Source organism: Camponotus floridanus, unplaced genomic scaffold (genome assembly GCF_003227725.1).
Source record: "Camponotus floridanus strain SB8 unplaced genomic scaffold, Cflo_v7.5 scaffold88, whole genome shotgun sequence".
NCBI lineage: Eukaryota > Metazoa > Arthropoda > Insecta > Hymenoptera > Formicidae > Camponotus > Camponotus floridanus.
Window position 1 is genome coordinate 685451 of NW_020229858.1, and position 19000 is coordinate 704450.

The following is a 19000-nucleotide window of genomic DNA, read 5'->3' on the forward strand; positions in this document are numbered from 1 at the left end:
CACTGTCGTTTCACTGACTTGAGTGGTGATTAACCCTCTTGCTCTCTTAGCGCCGTAAATAGTATTTTCTCCCCTCATTTATAATAAAAAAAATGCACAATTTTACAGTAGCGCGATCTTTTCGGTCTTATTCATTTATACAAAAAAAAAAAAGAAAAAAAAGAAAAAAAAAGAAAATTACGGAGCATTCTAAGCGCATCTTCGCGTGCGAATAAGAATTGCCATTTTTACAGTATCAAAAAAAAATATTTTCAATTATAATTTAAATCATAGCGATTTCATTTTTTAAGTAGAATAGCAAAAAATATGTTGTGACAGAGAGTGCCTTTCAAAATCAATCCATCTAATTACTTTGCTTATAATGACGACGCAATTAAAATTTTGCAAGAAATTCATGCGTCATGAAAAAAAATTTATTTTAAGATTCTCAATTATACGTTGCGTTTTAAATCTTTTAACATTTTGAATTCGTTTTGAAGACGCATTTCAACCGTGATATCACACCTCATGTTCTAATAATACTTGTTTATATGTACTCCTTTTTTTTTCTTTGATCTTGTTTTCAAAATATCTTCCGAAAATATTGCCGTCTATTTCTGCTAGCGGCCTACATGCTACGCCATTTCCCAATCGATAACCTTTGAGATTGATGTTTTATTTTATAACACAGCCAGTGTTATAGAAACCTCCGCGTTCCCGAGAGGTATCAAAAAGATCTTGGAACGGCATTAAACTTGCGCCGCGCCGCGCCGACCTCTCCCGATTTCTCGCGCCATTTGTCCCGCGCGTTCCGCTCCGCTAGTGAAGAATCGCTGAATTGCAGTTTAAAGTTTTATGCAAAGGATCAATCCATTCCGCCTCGTCTTTATTTCATCACACTCCGCGAGAGAGAAGCTGAGTTTACTCCGATTTCTCGCAGTCCCAGCCTCCAGGACGGGGCGTCGCGCAAACTTAAATCTCTCGATGGATGCGACTGCAACGGTTTTCTTATTTCGCATACGAAATATTTCGATTTTCTTTTATCAACAAAGTTAATTCCCAGACTGCAAAGTCCATTACGATTGTAGACATGACTAAAATTTAAAGAACTTAGCAATCTTTACTATCTATTATATTTTGCTATATTAAAAGATAAAATGAGAAAACAATGAATTCTCGAATCAATTATATAAAATATAGTTGTAGTAGTCTAATTTTCGAAATTGATTTTATTGAAAAAATTTGATAAAATATTAAATTTTAATTAAGATTTCAATTCGATGCTTGTATATGTGTTTTATAATTTTATTAATAAAAAAGCAAAATTATATAGAAAATATTCAACAATTTATTTCAGTTTTCCAGAAATTTGGAAATTATATACGCTTATCTCGAAGCTATATGTTTAGATTTACAGCCTACTATCAAAATTCCGATGATACGGAGAACGGCAGTAGGTATACTTCGCGATTCCGTTGCATCAGAAACAATTAGCGTGAAAGTTTGTTAATTTGGAGGCTGTAATGCGCGAGAAAGTTATTACTCCAGAAATGTCTGCTAACGTCATCCTGTGCAAAGTAATTACTCTGGAAATTTATAGAGTTGGCACAACTTTACAATATAAACTGCATAACATGTAATGCGCTCGAAATAATCATATGTAGAAATTTATTTTGAATATAACGTGCAATTTTAATGATATTGATGTCAGTTATGTTGAGCTTAATCACACAAAAATGGTGATGGATAACATGGTATATTGCAATTTGCGGTAAATAGTTATGCAAAAAGCGAGAATAAATTATTCGGAGATTATATTTGTGCTTTAAAATCATTTTTTTAAATATTTTTTTATGGATAATAAATTATTCGAAGACTATATTAGTATTAAAATAATTTTTTAAATATATTTTTATAATTTATTATTGATATGATATAGAGAAATTGATTCTCAATGCTATGTGTATTTGTATGTCGATTTATCATTTGCTAAAAGTTATTTGCGTATTTCAAAATAAATTTTATTGTATACTTTGTTAATTACGCTACATAGCGATACATATAAAACTTGATAGTTAAGAAAGTGATGGCAGCAATTAAATTTTCTCTCGTTTTAGCAACTTGCAGAAACTTTTGGATTCGAAGAAAGTTGAGAAAAAGAAAAACATGAACATTTCATAGATATAGTAAACGAGATACATTAAAAAGAGAATTTATAAATTCTTATTTCTTATGAATGAGTGCATTAGGATGACAAAGCAAAATGTTCCTTGTCAAGTGCAGATGCCTCTCTCTCGGTAATATATATTTTCGTTTGCGTGCTTGTAACTTTCTGAGAGAAGAAAGAAAAATGCACACGACTTTTACAAACCTCAGATCCGTCGGGACTTCAGAACTCAAGGAAAAAAAAAGTAGAGCATATTCAAGAGCGAGCACTTCGAAAAGTAAAAGTACGCGCTTCTATTGAGAGATGTTTATTAAATAGACCTGTGCGTTTTCTAAAGATTTTCGTTTTTGTTCGAAGTTAAAGTTTTAATCTTCAAGAAACAAAGATGAATGGAATCTTATATCCATTACAGCCAAGACGCAGCTTTCGTTTATTTAATCGTATGCTCGGATCATGCGTTTCGCGAAGCATATAATAAAATTACGGCTTTTGCTCACTTTCTCGAGACAAACTTGGCTTTGTTCGAAGTCGACGACGATCTTTTGTGCGTCGACATTTATACGCATCAAATGGAGAAACAAACGAGGAGCCAATGATGACATCGTCATTAAATGCCGTTGCCAAATTGAAATACTGGATTAGTCCTCGCGTTGGCGATGACAGAAAATTGAGTGTAACGCGATCGGGGGATTGATCGCGTGTCCGACCGAACGCTATTTCTGCATTTGTAATTGAGTAGACGACAGAGACAGCAGATTAATCGTGAATCTTAATCGCCCGGAGAATCGCAAAGATGGAAGCGTGTCGCTGTTGCACAATGTTGTGCGCTCTATCTTAGGTATGCGGTTGATTAAAATAACAAAGATGAGTTGAATCAATTTATTTTAAGCTCTCGAGATGTTTACGGTAACGCCCTCGCTATTTTATTCATATTATCGAGAACTAGTAATTTAATCAGGGACGATTATAGCACATCGATAAAAATATGACGTAACTATTGACGTTTCATCCATTTAGACACTTTGATAGATCATTCAAATGTCAAAATTGAAGTGGACTCAAGTTTGAATATTCATTTTATTAATATCTATCATCTATTTTAAATGAATGTTAAAAAAATGATCTATTTTAGTGAAATTTAAAAAAATAATCTATTTTAAATAAAATTAAAATTAAGAGAGATAATAAAAATGGTTAAATATATCCTTGCGTTGATATTTGATTTAAATGAATTACCTTTTAAAATTCGATTTAAACTTACGATAAATAGTTCAAGTGGCAATGTATGGATCGATATAAGATGCCGTTCATCTCGAATGAGTAAAAATGGCGAGGACCGCTTTTCTTCGCGGAAATACAGGTTGCGGTTATAACTGGGCAATATCATCTACAAATTTAATGAAACTTTCATCCGCGAGATGCGGATGCAAGGATGGAAAGGTTAGGCGTACAGCAATCGACCTGACCTATCTCCGATGCAATTAGTTCAACAGACAGGTTTGTTGACGCGACTCCCGCGCGGGTTTCGTAATCAAGTTTCTTCCAGTGATAACAAAACATTTTCTATCGAGAAATTGATCTAGCAATAGTTATCGTATTATTTTCTCTCGCCGTTCGAATAAATAGATATATCGGAAATGCATTTGACAAATTAATCTAATTTTTACAAATTTATTCTAGAATTAAACAATAGGAAATACATTAATGTTATATGTGAAAAAAATTTATAATTTTTTGATAGAACTTTATTTTGTTTATAGAAAATGGATACTGAATTTAATTGTTTTCAAATGTTAATTAAGGGAGAAAGAATTTTAATTGAAATTGTGTTTATCTTAAAATTGTATTTAATTATTATTAAGATTTAATTAAGATTAAACATATAGAAAAATTTCGCTTAAACTATTAAATGAAAAAATTACTATTTATTATTGTATTAATTAATATTAATCTCGAATTAATCTTTAGACGCAAAAATATTTTAACACACGTATTATATTTAATACTTTTTTTTAAATGCTGTTGTAATTAATTTTTTTTATGTTAACTTAGTTTTGTATAAATTCTAGATAAAGAAGGAAAATTTAATTCTAGATGAAAAAGACAAAGAAACTTTTTAATTTCATAGGGGATTTACTGTAATAGAAGGGAGAGATGTAGCCAATATGACAAGTGTCCTTGTAAAATCAAACTTTTAATAAGCGGATGCCGTCGTTATGTCCGAAAACGACGCCAATTAGTGTGGAAATATATCTACAAGAATCCGGAGATTTCGTACAATCGAAAGGGCACGTCATTGATGGCGTCTGTAAGTGACGGAACGTCAAGCTGCTATAATTGGAGCGAATTCCTTGAGTGCCCCGTTCGCTTGTTGTTCCAACCGAAATAATTCTGTTTAAGGCTTGTACCTGGCACGCGATTTCTAGCAATTGCTTGCCGTTAATTACTGCTTGCAGCAATGTGGAGTCAATACGTGCGGATTAGTCAATTATTGAATTCGCTGCGAACTTTCTCTAAACTGTTTCAAACAATTATTGTCAGTTTAAATAATGCTTGACGATCTCATTAATTCCTAAATGTGCATGTGTTAGCAGTATCAGTGTGACTTGAATTTTTTCCGAGGTTAATGCTTTCCCAAAATGAAAAAATTAATGAGATATTCTTAGGAATATTTCTTAGCAGCAAAAATTCAATTTTTTTATTACATTCACATACACATACATACGCGTTTAATCTCTTTAATAAATTAAAAGATTTAAATTAATATGCAAATTAATGTGATCAAAATATGTATTCGATGATTTATTAATGAGAAGCATAAAATTACTTGTTTATTATAATTTATGATGAAACTCGCATTTTGCTAGTATTTACGTAAATTTAGTCATTATTACGTCATTTAGAATTGATATATTATCGTAATAATGAAAATTAATATTAAATTGTTCTGTGTCATAATTTTATCCTCTTTTTCAATTTCAGCGGCAAATTTTCATTTCTTCAGCGTCCACTCGCAAAAATATAAACTCGCGTCTCTAGATTATCTTAGCGTAATTGCCATTTAACGCTCCAATTCGCGCAACGAAACCGCAGCAGCCCGGTGCGAAAGACGATTATCTCGAAAATGGCGCTAATTCTTCGGGCCGAGCGCGGTTCGTACGTGGCGTTAGTAATCTTCATTAACCGTTCCAGAAAGAAACGCGGTAATTAATGTCGCAGGATAACTCGAAATAATTTACGCGTCACGACCAAGCGACGTTCAGTCACTAAAACGGTCGCTAAAACGCTTTTGCGCACACGAAAGTCACGCTACATTCGCACCTTTGGCATGCGATTTAATCTTTAGTCAGTCAACCGATTGATTTGCAAAATATAATTCGCCAGCATGGGTTCCCAACCTCGTTTCACTTCTTGTTATGTCTTTTTTAAAGATTGGAATAGTTAGGATGAGGATAGAATTGGTTTCGCGAATAATCTCGCGAATAATCTCGCGAAAATGAATCAAAAGCAACGGGAAATTAATTGAGAAATATATTACATTATTCGTAAGACGTTCTGGGCATTGAAATAAAATCTAATTACAGACGTATTTTGCATATCTCAAAATTCAAAACAATGATACAATTATATGTGCCATTCGAACTGGCAATTTCAAAAATATATTGTCAGTCGTAAGGAATTTCAAATTATTTGTAATAATCTTTAGTTTCATGAAATTCATGTATTATTTTTGTAACATAATATATCTCGATATGTTATGTTTATTTTATCATATAATAATTTATTTTATCATCTAAATATCCTCTAATAATAATTTATTTTATCACCTAAACTATCTCTTTGTGTGCAAAATTCGTCGGATTCAGAAAATTCATACGTTTCTCGTTGGGTGGTCCGAATCATTACGCATTTTCATATTTCCTACACTCTCTCGTATTCCAGAGTGAATAGATCTGTTGGATTCTGTGGTATGTGAATGTTCGCGACGAATTCATGCGTATGACGGTCGAGCGAATTTCAAGCCCGAGGATCGTTCCCACTGCACTATCGTTGCGGTTTCGAAATCGGATTTTCACTTTGAAAATCATCGGATTACGACGGATTCACGTGCATAATATAATACGCGGATCTTTAATTCTCTTTCATGCAATAAAGTTTTGATAGGAAAATGCTAAAAGATCCAATTTTTATAAAAAATATATACGTAGCTGTTTTAAAGAGAGCACAGCCAATTACATGATAAAGGCAATTTGTATATTATTGCGAGAATAAACAATCGAAATGTGAAGATTATTTTCTATTATGTTTCCTTTCAATAAATATTATTTTCTTAATATTATTCAAAACGGAATATTTTATTACAAACTTGTAAACAAGAAATACTATATTTTAACGAATCTTTTTACACTATCGTTTAATCCAATTAGGTTTTCCGTATCATGTGCAACGAAATATAGAAACGAATGGAAATTCGAAAAAGGAGAAATCGTGATACACTCAACGTTGGGAACGATCCTCCATGCGCACGTACGCGATAAGAGTCGCCAATTGGATCGAATTTTGCAAGAAGAAGTCAATTGAATATATTGGTCTCTTTCTGTAAAGTATAATCTAATTGACGATCTCGGTACAAAAATCAAGCAAGCCCATCTCTTTCGACGAATAAATAGCATTTATTATTCATATTTGCAAGAATCTAGGTAATAATTTGACGCATAATAATGCGTCATAATTTTACGGATCAATTTTTACCAGAAAAATTTAATTTTTAGTTAATTATGTGATAGTTACGTAAAATATCCTTACAATAATAAGGACAAGAACAACATGTTGGATGATGGATATTAAAAAATATTTATCGGTAGCTATTTTATTCGAAGTAGCGGGCTTGTTCGATTCTACATTTTCATGCTTCCAATTACTGAAACGCATGTCGAGAGACGCGGGGAATGTATGTTATAAAGTTACACGTACATAACACCGATAGAAAGAAATAAAAGAAGAAACTAAGGGAGATGAAAGAGAAAAAAAGGAGAACTCACCCAGTGTCGGGGTTGTGTAGTCCCAGCTCTCAGCGTCGTTCTTGTAGACGTTGAGCTTTGTCGGCTGGAAAAGATAAGAAAACGATATTTAAATAATACGGTCTGAAACATCACAGTGAATTGACGCGCCAATTGTTTTTCTTTCTGCACGTTAGAGAAGAGAAATCGGAGAATAATGTTCTCGGACTCGAAACGTACAAGTGTCAAGAAAACGAAAATACGAGATAAGAAGATAAATTCCAATTTAATTTTGCTCAATGGAATATCGATATATTTTTTCTGGAAAGGATAATTTTTTATATTAATTGATTTTTGAGAACTTTACTCAAACATCATGTTACAAATAGATAGGTATCTAGGCGGGCGTACAACGTTATCGAGATTTTGATATTGAGTTTCTAGTGAATGCGGTTGAATGAGAAATAACTAGTTACTCAATATCTCAATTTTCAAAGGTACGGTATAGCCACATCCTCGTCGATTACAACAACGAATAATCCGCGCTTGTTTCTCAGTCATCTAATGAATACTTTGGCAAATCTCTCGGGCAGGCAAGACTAATTCGATTAGCTTAAGTGACGTAAATCCCCAGGTGTTAAATAGAGAGCAACTCGCTCTGCAAAGCCTCCAATGATTCGCCGTGAAACTCGCGTACTCGCGTTTATTAAAACTAGCGTACAAGCATAAACGATCGATCATTTCGTTAAAAATGTCTAGAAAAAAAATTACATAATTGCACGATACACATTTGAGAATAGCTCATAATGCCGATCCGTTATACACGTATACGTAACTACGGCAGCACTTCTGGAGCGCGTTCCACGGCCGTAAAAACGTCACGCTTCAAGCTGAATAACCGCTTCAGTATATCTCGCTGTCGTCTCCCATAATAATAATAATTCTACGAGTAAAACCATGCAGGAAAAGTAAAGTAGCGTAGACAGGAGAGATACGGCGATCCGGCTTAGCTGCGTTTACTAACCGCGCCGAGCGGAAAAAGTTAACGCCCGCCTGCAATAAGTCGTCGCATTCCACCTTGTTGCAAGCAGGATCGACTTTATGCATTTGCGTACCTTAGCTTTATACCTAAGCTTCGCAATTACATTTCTTATGGTCATGTAAGACAATTTCAAGGTGATAATGCAGCATTATTTTAAGAAAGGTTACATTACACAAGATATCTCTGTCTTTTGATCAGTACATTCGTTTTCTTATTTTTAATCGTAGCTTAATCGAACAAGCTTCAAATATTAACAAAATAATCAGATGTTCAATAATATCCATGTTAGGTATTTGAATATTATTTCTTAGATATTTGAATGAATATTATTTTTTAGATATTTGAATTGATATTTATTTTTTTTTGAATGAATTTTATGTACCTTTTTAAGTTTAACATAAGTTGCACATTACTTAGTTCTTAAATACTTTCTCTTCTTTCGTTTTTTAAATTTGAAACAATTCAGAAGAATTGGTGTCAAGTGCAGACTTAGATAAAAACTGGGAAAGCAGAAAAAACTGTATGTGTATGTGTATGTATATAGTCGAAAATAAACTCGCTTGCGAAAGATTTCGGCAAAGACTCATCGCAAAAAGAACGTTTCACGTTTTCATGTATAATAATAATAATTTTTATGTATAATTAATGCAGATTGTATTAATTCTAATGTAAATTTAAGAAAACAATTTACTATATTATTTAAAAACTTTCAAATATTAAATCTTAAATCTATTATTAAATATTAAATATTAAATATTAAATATTAAATATTAAATAATATTAAATTATCAAATATTAAATCTATTATTTAATCTTAAATTAAAAATTAAATCTCTCTTGCAAAGAATTTTATTATCTTTTTAGAATTCTCATTTTTAAATAGTTTTGTTTTAAAATTATAAATGTTTTAAAATTAGATTATCTTGTTTTTAATAATTTTTTATCGCAGAAATATTTTTACTTCTTTGCAATTTACAGAAAGAAAGAGAGAAAAGTTGCACATATGTTCAGTCAAACAATAGATAGCATATGATACATGATAATTTTTTATTTAAATATATAAATGTCAATATGTAATATATGTATTATTAGTAGATTAAAAGATTGTGATTAATTATTTTAACTTTTACGTTATTAATATTAATTGATGTGGATTCTTCCATGGGATATATGTATATCGTTTAAATTCAAGGAAGAAACCATTTGCACGTACAAGGATATCCGAAGGCCTGCGTGAGCAACATATTTTCAAAGCTCTCCTTTATGGCGCTGAAATTTTCAGAAGCTTAGATTGCTAACTTAAGCTATTGAAGTCGCTTTGAAGTTGGTAACGGGAATTATTCAACAGGATACAACGGTGATGTAGCTACTACCACCACTATCTTTTGGGTTTGATCATTTCCTCTATGTGCATGCGATGCAGAAGACTGGCTTGCATCCTCTCGCCGTCCGGAAGAGCAAAATTAGTTCCTCTTTATTGCACCGAGGTGAGCTAACGCCGTTTACTTCGCTTAGGTATTAATCGTCCTGGCGTTAATCTACGTAGAAAGTAACTTCGTACCTCATTGCGTCACTTGTAAATAGCTGCATGAAATTGTCCAAGCGACTATAAGATTTTAATGCTTGCAGCGTTAATTCCTACGGACGCTCGTTACAAATTTTATGCAAAATATTTCTCTGAAGAAATAATTTTTATAATAAGTATATTTCACTCTAAAAACAATGTTACTTATGAAAGTTTTTTAATGGAAAGGATCATATAAAATTTTATTTATCTATTTTTCCTTAAGAAAAACGAAAAAATTTCTTTCTGGAAAAAGCTTTTTACCGAGTGGTTCGAAGAAAGAAAAATTAAGTTTTCTTAGAAAACATTCCATAAATAAAATCATTTTACATTTTATTAAATATACGTTACTGCATAATTTTATGCAATATTAAAATCTCTTGCATTTTTCTGCTCTCATATTCTTCTAGCTGCGGTGTTCATAATTCAGGAGAGGAATTGAACTCCTCTCGCGAGTATGCGGGAGCAAATGAGGCAGGCTTCTGCCACAATTGCAACTTCGCCGGGGAAATTATTAAAGTCGAAAGATAAGGCGGCGCTATGTAGTAGCGTAGTTGAATAATTCAAGCGACTCGAAAACGCTAATTTCGCCGGCAGGAGAGAAGAGGCGCTCGTCTCGTCGGAGCATCTCATTTCGTCCGACGACGGACGAGCCTCTTCTTATTGGATTTCAGACGTTGAGTTAAGCATTCAGAACTGCGGGCAGATTCTGCCGGCGCATTAGTGCAGCTAGGGCCGATTTAGAAGATGGCTTTGGAAGGTCGCCGCTGCAACAGGCCGCTCGCATTCCGAATGCACCGCGAGAAATAGTAACTCCAGGAGTTCTCCCTCCGTACAAATTATATCGGAATGAAAACAATAATAATCGTAATGGGAATAATATGGAAATGTATGAAAATGAATGACACGGTGGTATTTATGTAGGATTACTTTTCTTAAACTTTGAAAGCTTCGAAATATACTAGTTAATATATTACTTTTGTTTCGAGCTTTGCATAACTTTCTATCGTCCTTGCAGCGTCCTTATTTGAGATCGGGGAATGAGAAAATGTAAAACTGTAACTAGTTGTAGGTTGCGGTGACGCGAAAAAGCTTTTTCGAATCGAGGGATATATCTCCCCTGCGAATCTATATAAGGTACCGTGTACTGAGTTATTTAGCTGACCTGTATACAGGGTATTCCACAGAGTGCCTATTAATCTTAATGATAGCTTTGTTAATCAATACATGTCGACAAAATGTATTTGTGCGCTAACAATTTTCAAGTTGCACCACAAGTGGTAATTTAAAAAATTAAACTAACAACATGGATTGCAATTTAACCAATTTTATCTTAATATACGTTTAAATAAGGAAACTATATTGTTCGTGATTATAATTTAAAATTTCAAGAGATTTGATTTTGGATATGAAACTGCAAAATTCTTCGTTCTAAACTTCTATCTTGAAAAGATGTAGGACAGCTTATTTTATTAAACTGTGAGATATATTACTTAAAGGATTTAAAATTTCAACTTGGTAACACTGCAAAAAATATCTATCCGAGAAATAGTGGCATATATAAGAGCTAAGCATTATAAGATTAAGTAGGAAAAATTGTATAAGCTGATGGAAGCGAATATAAATTGTATCAGAATTTTAATATAATTTTTAAAAGAAGCAAAGTCGCACAGAATTTAAAAAAATTATTATTATTATTGACAGAGACAGAGAAAATTTTGTATTTTTAATTATATACGTGGCGTGTCATAACATTTGATAGCGTTGTGGAGTAAATAATAATAAATTTTTTTAATTAAACATTTTTTTTCTCTTTCTTGCTGGTAGAAATTCTTTTAACTTAAAATCGTCGAACAATGCATTCCAAAATCTGGCAAGTTTTCCTTGCTGCAACTTATGGAATGACGCCATTGACCATATTCATACCGCGGAACGGAAAACGTGAAAAGCATGGGCCATTGTTTCGCACTGAACGTCGCTCTCATAACGAACCGACTACTTATTGATCTGCGAATCAGACGGCGCGTTACTGATTTATAATCGGCAAAAGCAAAAATGGATCGCTTCGATACTTCCGCACTGCATGTATCATAACTGTTTTTAATTCCTTTTTAACAAAATATTTATGGTGAAAATATAAAAAGAATAAAATCCTTTGAAAAAAGAACCATAAAATTTTGATAAAAATATTAAAAATTTCTACGATGTTTGATGAAAAAATGTTTATGATGGAAAATATTAATTTCGCCTGGAAACATTCATAATGTAACGAAGAATAAAGAAAACTAAAAGAGATTCTAGATGAAAATATCAGGAAAATGTCTATTTTTAGAATCTTGGAAATCTTAGAAATATCACAAAGAAAATATCACAAGGAAATCTATTCAGAATATCTCTTGGGAATATCCAACTATAGCATATTGCATATATGGAACGTATGCATATCAAGTAAAAAGAACGCAATATACACATGCACACATCTTGCTTTATAATTTGATGACATATAAATTGAAATCTAAAAACACTTATTCAAAACAATATCCTTTATTTTCTCCGTATTTTCTAAAAGATGGAATATTTGAATTTGTTATTATACTTTTTTCTACCGAGTAGTTGACTATAAAATATTATTATTATCATGAATGGCGCATGAAATAAAGCGATTGTTTAGAAATGCGCAATAACGAAGAACTAGGATTTACGATTTTGCCGAATATAAAGAAAGATCACGCTAAAAGTAAACTGCTCTACGAAGACTCATAAGCGTAATCTGCCTCGAGTTTCGCAGCCGAAGAACATAAAACAACTCGCGCGAGTTGAACTCCAAACGAATAGGATCGCGCCATCATAAAACTCCGACAGTTTCCCTCCCTCTCAGCATTTACGATCCTCCCTTATGTTATCGTTTCTTCCCTTCTTTTCATTTTTTCTCTTTTTACATTTACGGGAAAATGCGCTCAACAAACGTAAGGGGAGAGTAATTAACGCTGCGAGAAACACTAACGATGTTTTACAATCATTTTTCTCCCTTACTTGACTATTTTTATTTCACTAAACTTAATTTTCTATAATATTTAACTTTTAACTCCACGTGAAATATTCAAAGATTTGTAGATTGTACGTTTTCTTGGAATTTTAAGGATATATTTGTTGCAATGTCGTTCAAAAAATAGATTGCAATGTATGTATGTATACAGGGTGTTTCTTAATAAGTGCGAAAAATTTTAGGAGATGATTCTTTGTCGAAAATTAAGGAGGCTTTTTCGTATAAACATTAAAAAGTTCTAATAAAAAATTGTATAGGGGTTGCTAGTTTCACTCCCTTATAACAATACGGGAGACTGAAGAAAATATTAATAAATAACCTTTTTATTATAATAGAAAATATCCACCTAATTTCATTCCTTTAACTTGCTTCAAATTTAAGAAAAAAATAAAAACCTAATTTTGTAACTCCGCAGAAATCTTCCTTAATTTTCGACAAAGAATCATCTCCTAAAATTTTTCGCACTTATTAAGAAACATTCTGTATATTACACCAAATAAAAGCTCGAAGCGCGTGAAAAGTGTACAGAATAAATAACAAGGAAAAATTGTATACGGAGGTTAAACAAATGGTCGGTTTCATAAATATCGCACCAAGAGAATTGTTTATTAACCCTGAATATATTTCCGATATCCCCGATAGGGCGGCGCGTTATTTGCACGCGATAAAACGTCTAAGCGTCCATCATTCGAGCTTCGACAGCTTGGCAGACTTGACGAACGGCAGTATATAAAATTCGCTTCCGATACCGCGTACCGATGAGCTTTTATCTCTCCCTCGTGAGCTACTTTGATGGAAAAACCCCCGTAGAAATAGGAGAGAGAGAAGAAGAATGGAAACACACGAGCTGCCGCCTCTTTTGTTTCTCGAGTAAACTTTTCCACGACGAGAGTGTATGGGCTTTTTCTTTTCTCTTGTTGGTATAACGTCATCGATGTCGAAAGTTTGTTCGCGGTTAAACGGGTAATAATCTGCTAGAACGAGGATCGTGTAACTGGCAGCACATTTATTTCGAACCGTTTCATATAGCTCTTTTCGATTATCTGTTCTGTGCAATGTTCGGCTTTCTATTATTTTGCTAAATGAAACGAGAAATGTAAAAATATCAAAAGGTATTCCTCGTAATTAGTGTCTCGATACGCACACGCGTAAAATTGTCTCTTTATTTTCGTATTTTGATGTTAGATAAACATGCAAATAAAACTATTATTTAATTACATTGATCCAAAATATCAGATATAAAATAGAATATTTTTATCGGCGTCGAGAGAGTAATTTTTATCCCGTATTAAAATTTAATTGAACACGTACATGAAGATAAATCGCGGTAGATTTTAAATGCGCAATTGATTTGAACAATTATAGCGCAACTTGTAATTGTCTCGTCCACGTACAGGGATTATGTTCGAACTCTATTTCTGATTCGGAGCCATAAATATGGCACGCGACATATATTTCTCGCAGCGAGAACATACGATTTAACGTCTAATTTCAGTTGTCAGCATTGCCAAAGCCCAACGCGTTACGCGAAAAAGAAATTTATGTTTAGTATCCACGCCTCAAATACACTCTACTCCGACTCGGACGTACATCATATCTACTTACTTCTTTGTAATTTAATATTTATTAGAGTGTTTTTTTTATCAGTTTTCAAGTTTCCGCTCGAATAAAGCCCTCGAGATTAAATAAAAAAATCAAGTTCCGTCTCTTATTATGCTTGAAAATAAATTCGCGAAATCATTTATTTTTCATTGCTTTTGATTCGAAAATTAATGTGTGTCCCGATATTTCTGTCGAAAAACAGGTGATTTTGTATTAATGAATAATACATTCATTATCTGCGTCATCGGGATTGATTAATTAATTAACATTCTTTTTTTTAAATTTATTAATATTAAAATGTCTCGTAAGAGTATTTGCTGCTTTTGACATAAAAATAGAGATTGTAATTTTAAGACACGTTCTCTTTCTCGCGTCATTTCACGGAGATTGCGTTGTCAGTCCTGTCGAATTTGTCACGTCCTCAGCCAACTCTCGTATCGGCCAGCGCTCGCGATGCACTTTTGAGCGTCGCGCGGTGAGTCACGTCAACCGTGATTCAACGCTACGCGTATATCCGTGAAAATTAAGTTTGCCCACGTGGAAACGCGCGCAACTCTCGGGAATCTGTCGAAATCGCGGCCAGATTTATTTCAACGCGTCCCTTGTCGCCGTCAATCGTCATATCGTCGTCATCGCGTATGATCAATGAACTAGAGGCCCGGCTGTATACATCGCGCATGAACGAAGGTAATATCGTCGCTTTTAACCCACTCACGATACGCGCGAGACAATTTCATATTTGCAGCTTATTTTTTTATAATTGTTTATTAATAAAACGATCCAAATAACTTGAAATGTAAAGTCGGTAGTGAAAAATATTTTCGCAACGCGTGCCAAATACTCACTGATGACTCAAGGCGGTTCCCTTGAGCTTCATTAAAAGATTACATTATATGGATTGTTTATATGTTTATTATTTTATATATATATATATATATATATATATATATATATAATGAAATGATGTAAAAGGCTTTGCTATGTTTACCTACCTATTATGCCCGCTCTCGAAAAAAAAAAAAAAAACAATATGCGAAAAATCGTATTTATTCAAAAAAAGAGGAAACATATAAACAAAATAATAAAATTTGCAGAGATGAAATTTCAGTCAAATAAACATAATCCGCAATATTTTATTTCGATATCGACACCTGTTATATAAACTAGCATTCTTGCATTCGATGTAAATGAGAAAAAACACGAGGTATTTAAAGACCACTGCACTGTACATATGTTTTTAAAACTGTCGGAAGTTTGACACCCACGCAAATTCTGAGAAATTCCACGATATTTATGTATTTGGGAATATCTGTTGGTACGGATATTAAAATAACATATGTTTTAGAAATACTAATTGCTCGTATTTCATGTCTCGCGTTGATGCCTGAAACTGCTTGCGTCGAAACTGCGGAATGCGATTTATTGCTGGAAGCAGTATCGCCGTAAACGGTACGCGGGCTGCGTTATTTCGCTTAACAGCTTACGAATTAGCGGCCTCCCTATTAATTACTACAATTTCTGGTCGTTCCCCGTAGCGATATTACTACGTAATACGTTACGCCAATATTGCGTGCGCTATTCCTCGCTCATCATAATGAACCGGCGAGAGTGCGATCCGATCCGCATAACTAATAAACTCATAAAATTTGCATGTTGCAGGATAACAGAATCTTGAGATGTTCGAATAATGCACTTAATAGCGGTGTGTTTCGAGGAAATTTAAGTGTATTGTAAAATGAATATTCCAAGCAACATTACAATTTTGCATTATACGATAGTTGAATTCTATTCTATTGTACATCTTGTGTGTGTTTTAATCAATTTTAAATACCTTAGAATTAAAATAAATAAGCATTTTAATGTGTATAAGGATTAAAAATAGAAAAGTAGAGATATGTAATACATTGAATGTTACACTTTAATAAAGAAATAAAAGTAATTCTTTAATAAAATAATTTTCAAAATTGCCGAAATAAAATTGATGTCAATATAAACAAAGTTATGATTCTTTCCTAAAATAAGAGTGGAAAAAACTTTCTGCATTTTCTTTATTAAATCCACGCTAATTGTGCGTAGGTTATATTATACGCAATTTTTTTCATTTACATAAATTTAATTGAATCGTAGATACATGTACACTCTTGCGAGCTTATATCATATACAGCATTCGTGTATAAATATTCATATATATTTATTTACAAGAACGTAGGATGCAGATAATGCAATGTATATGTAAATGTTTTAAGTATTTAGCATAGATACATAAAGAGAAACAACGGCTTTGTCTTGTATGCATTTATGCGGTATCGCAAAATTTCATAATGTTCGCTAAATTTAACTTATAAATAAGGCAATGTTAACTTATAACGATCGTTTGTACTTTGTCGGAAAAATTGAAATTTATCTCGCCCATGCTCTTTCTCTCTTTTTTAATTTAAAAAATGTAATCCGCGAAAATTACAAAATTTTATTAATTTCTTGATAGTACATGATAATTCAAAATAATTGAATAATTTCATTTATAATTGAATTTTTTAAAGAAACATTTTAATCATGACATATAAGATTATTAAATATTAAGAATTTATAAAAGAGAAGATGAAGGAATACAAATATTTGAAGCGTTATATTTTAAATAATTTAAATGTGAATGTGTCAAAATATGATTAATCTATAAACATTTTTTATAAATATATTATCATGACCTCATTAATATCGACATTTAATTGTGAAATTGGTCTTTTGTTTTTCAACGATCTGATTCTTGTTTTTCCAGATCGATCTTAGCGAATCTCCCCCAGAAAAAAATTTCGATATCCTACTACTTCACTTCAATCCAATTACACAGACTTGAAAATAACGATTGCTGTTACTGTATCGCGAATATAGAATTTCAACGATCGGACTTGTTGAAACTAGCTTCTAAATAAACTACCATTCTATTCGACTATCTAATTACAAATGTTAACGTGAAAACGTCAATGTACCGCGTCGTTGCATCGTGCATATACAGCGACATTCCAAAGCTCTGATTTGTGGCAAACTGTCAGATTATAGCTACGGCCGCACTGCATTAATCACGATGTTGAGGTGATGCCAAACTCACAGGGAAACATGCAGAAGGCTCCGTAAACAAGGGTTTTTAGAGAACAAATATAAACCGCTAAAGAACGACCCCGTCAATTGACTTTACATTATTGCGTATCGCTTTTACTACAAAATACGAAATTAAGCGTAGTCGCTCTTAAATCCGAATAAAAAATTGCACAAAACCTGCCAACTATATATATGTTTGCAATTTAATTAACTTCTCTTACATTATATCTTGAATTTATCTATTGTCAAAATAGAGGTAAATGCGATAGATTGCGATGGCCTGTATTTTATGTTGCAAAACATCAGTAGAGCTGTTTTAAAACTATCGCCAATGTTCGTTAGCATCGTTAATAATGCGAATTTACGGTCACACTAACTAAACGAACTAAACTATCTCTCGCATTACTATCATCAGAATTTATGCTACGTAACATTTCAGCGACATTTATGAGATATAAATAAATTTGCGTTTGTATCGGCATCATATCTCGCGATAATTTACACCAGCGAAAGCTTGAGAGACTCTTCTGTCTTCGAAATAATCGAGAAAGAGCATATTGCCCGCTTCTATTATAATATAAGCATACTTTTTCCTCTGGCTATCATCCAGATTATGTCAAATCATGTCGAATCATGTTCTCAACATGAATTATCGAGAAAGTTTTTCACTTATTATTATATAACAAAAAAATATATTGTATAATAATTTTTAATACTAGTAAAACTCTTTTGGATTTGAGTCCTAATAAACTCATACGTATGCAAGATATTTTCGTACTCCCTCTACAGTTTGTCCAATTTGAAGTTTTTCATCTGATGAAAATTTTATACGACCTTTCTTCACCCAGTTTACTTTTCCGATTTTCGGACTTATTAACTTTACGTGAAATTCTGACTTCGCTAATGAAGGAGGCTGAGAGAGACTCTATTCACAGACAGAGGTACACGTGACCGAAGCAAACTCTTCGTAGGTAAGAGAAGAATATGCTAACGAAGCACGTCGTGCTTCGAACAACGTCTATTTCTGAAACAAGCGCGGAACATGATATGAGAGCGAAGGAACCGATGTTTGCTCGGGAAGACTTCATCGACGCGCATTTACCGAGCACTTTTAGGTCGCGCGAATTGCGACTATCCTGGACACCTCTTCGCTCGCTTGCTTTGACGTCGCGTCTGCAAATAAAATCATTCCCTTCTTCTCTTCCCCTCTTCCCTCCCTCTCCCATCCTTCGGATAACCCAAAGCACCAATTACGGCGGGGACCCCCGTAACTCGAGTGCATTCGGATGTAATTTCTATAAAAACTCGCCTCGTCGAAACGTCCTGTTGTCACGAATGCTGCAATCTCGCGGTTAAAATCTCTCGTTATAACCAGCACGATGAAAATACATCGATAACTTACGCCCCATCGTCCGCCCTCCGCGATTGTTCAATAAAGATTTAATTAACCGATTGCTATCCAGGAAATATTTTTCGTGACGTTGACTGCCTCAAGTAAACAGGC

The 19000-nt window shown here is 33.2% G+C and overlaps 1 protein-coding gene across 2 annotated transcripts in view; it reads right to left on the minus strand.

The window, feature by feature from the left end:
* The window catches only part of LOC105258129 (heterogeneous nuclear ribonucleoprotein L), a 144880-nt gene that overhangs the window by 43995 nt on the left and 81885 nt on the right, over positions 1 to 19000 (minus strand). For both annotated transcript variants that reach the window (XM_011269215.3, XM_011269213.3), the window contains exon 6: positions 7189 to 7252. In XM_011269215.3, the coding sequence (XP_011267517.1) occupies positions 7189 to 7252 (64 nt within the window). The remainder of the gene's footprint in view (positions 1 to 7188; positions 7253 to 19000) is intronic.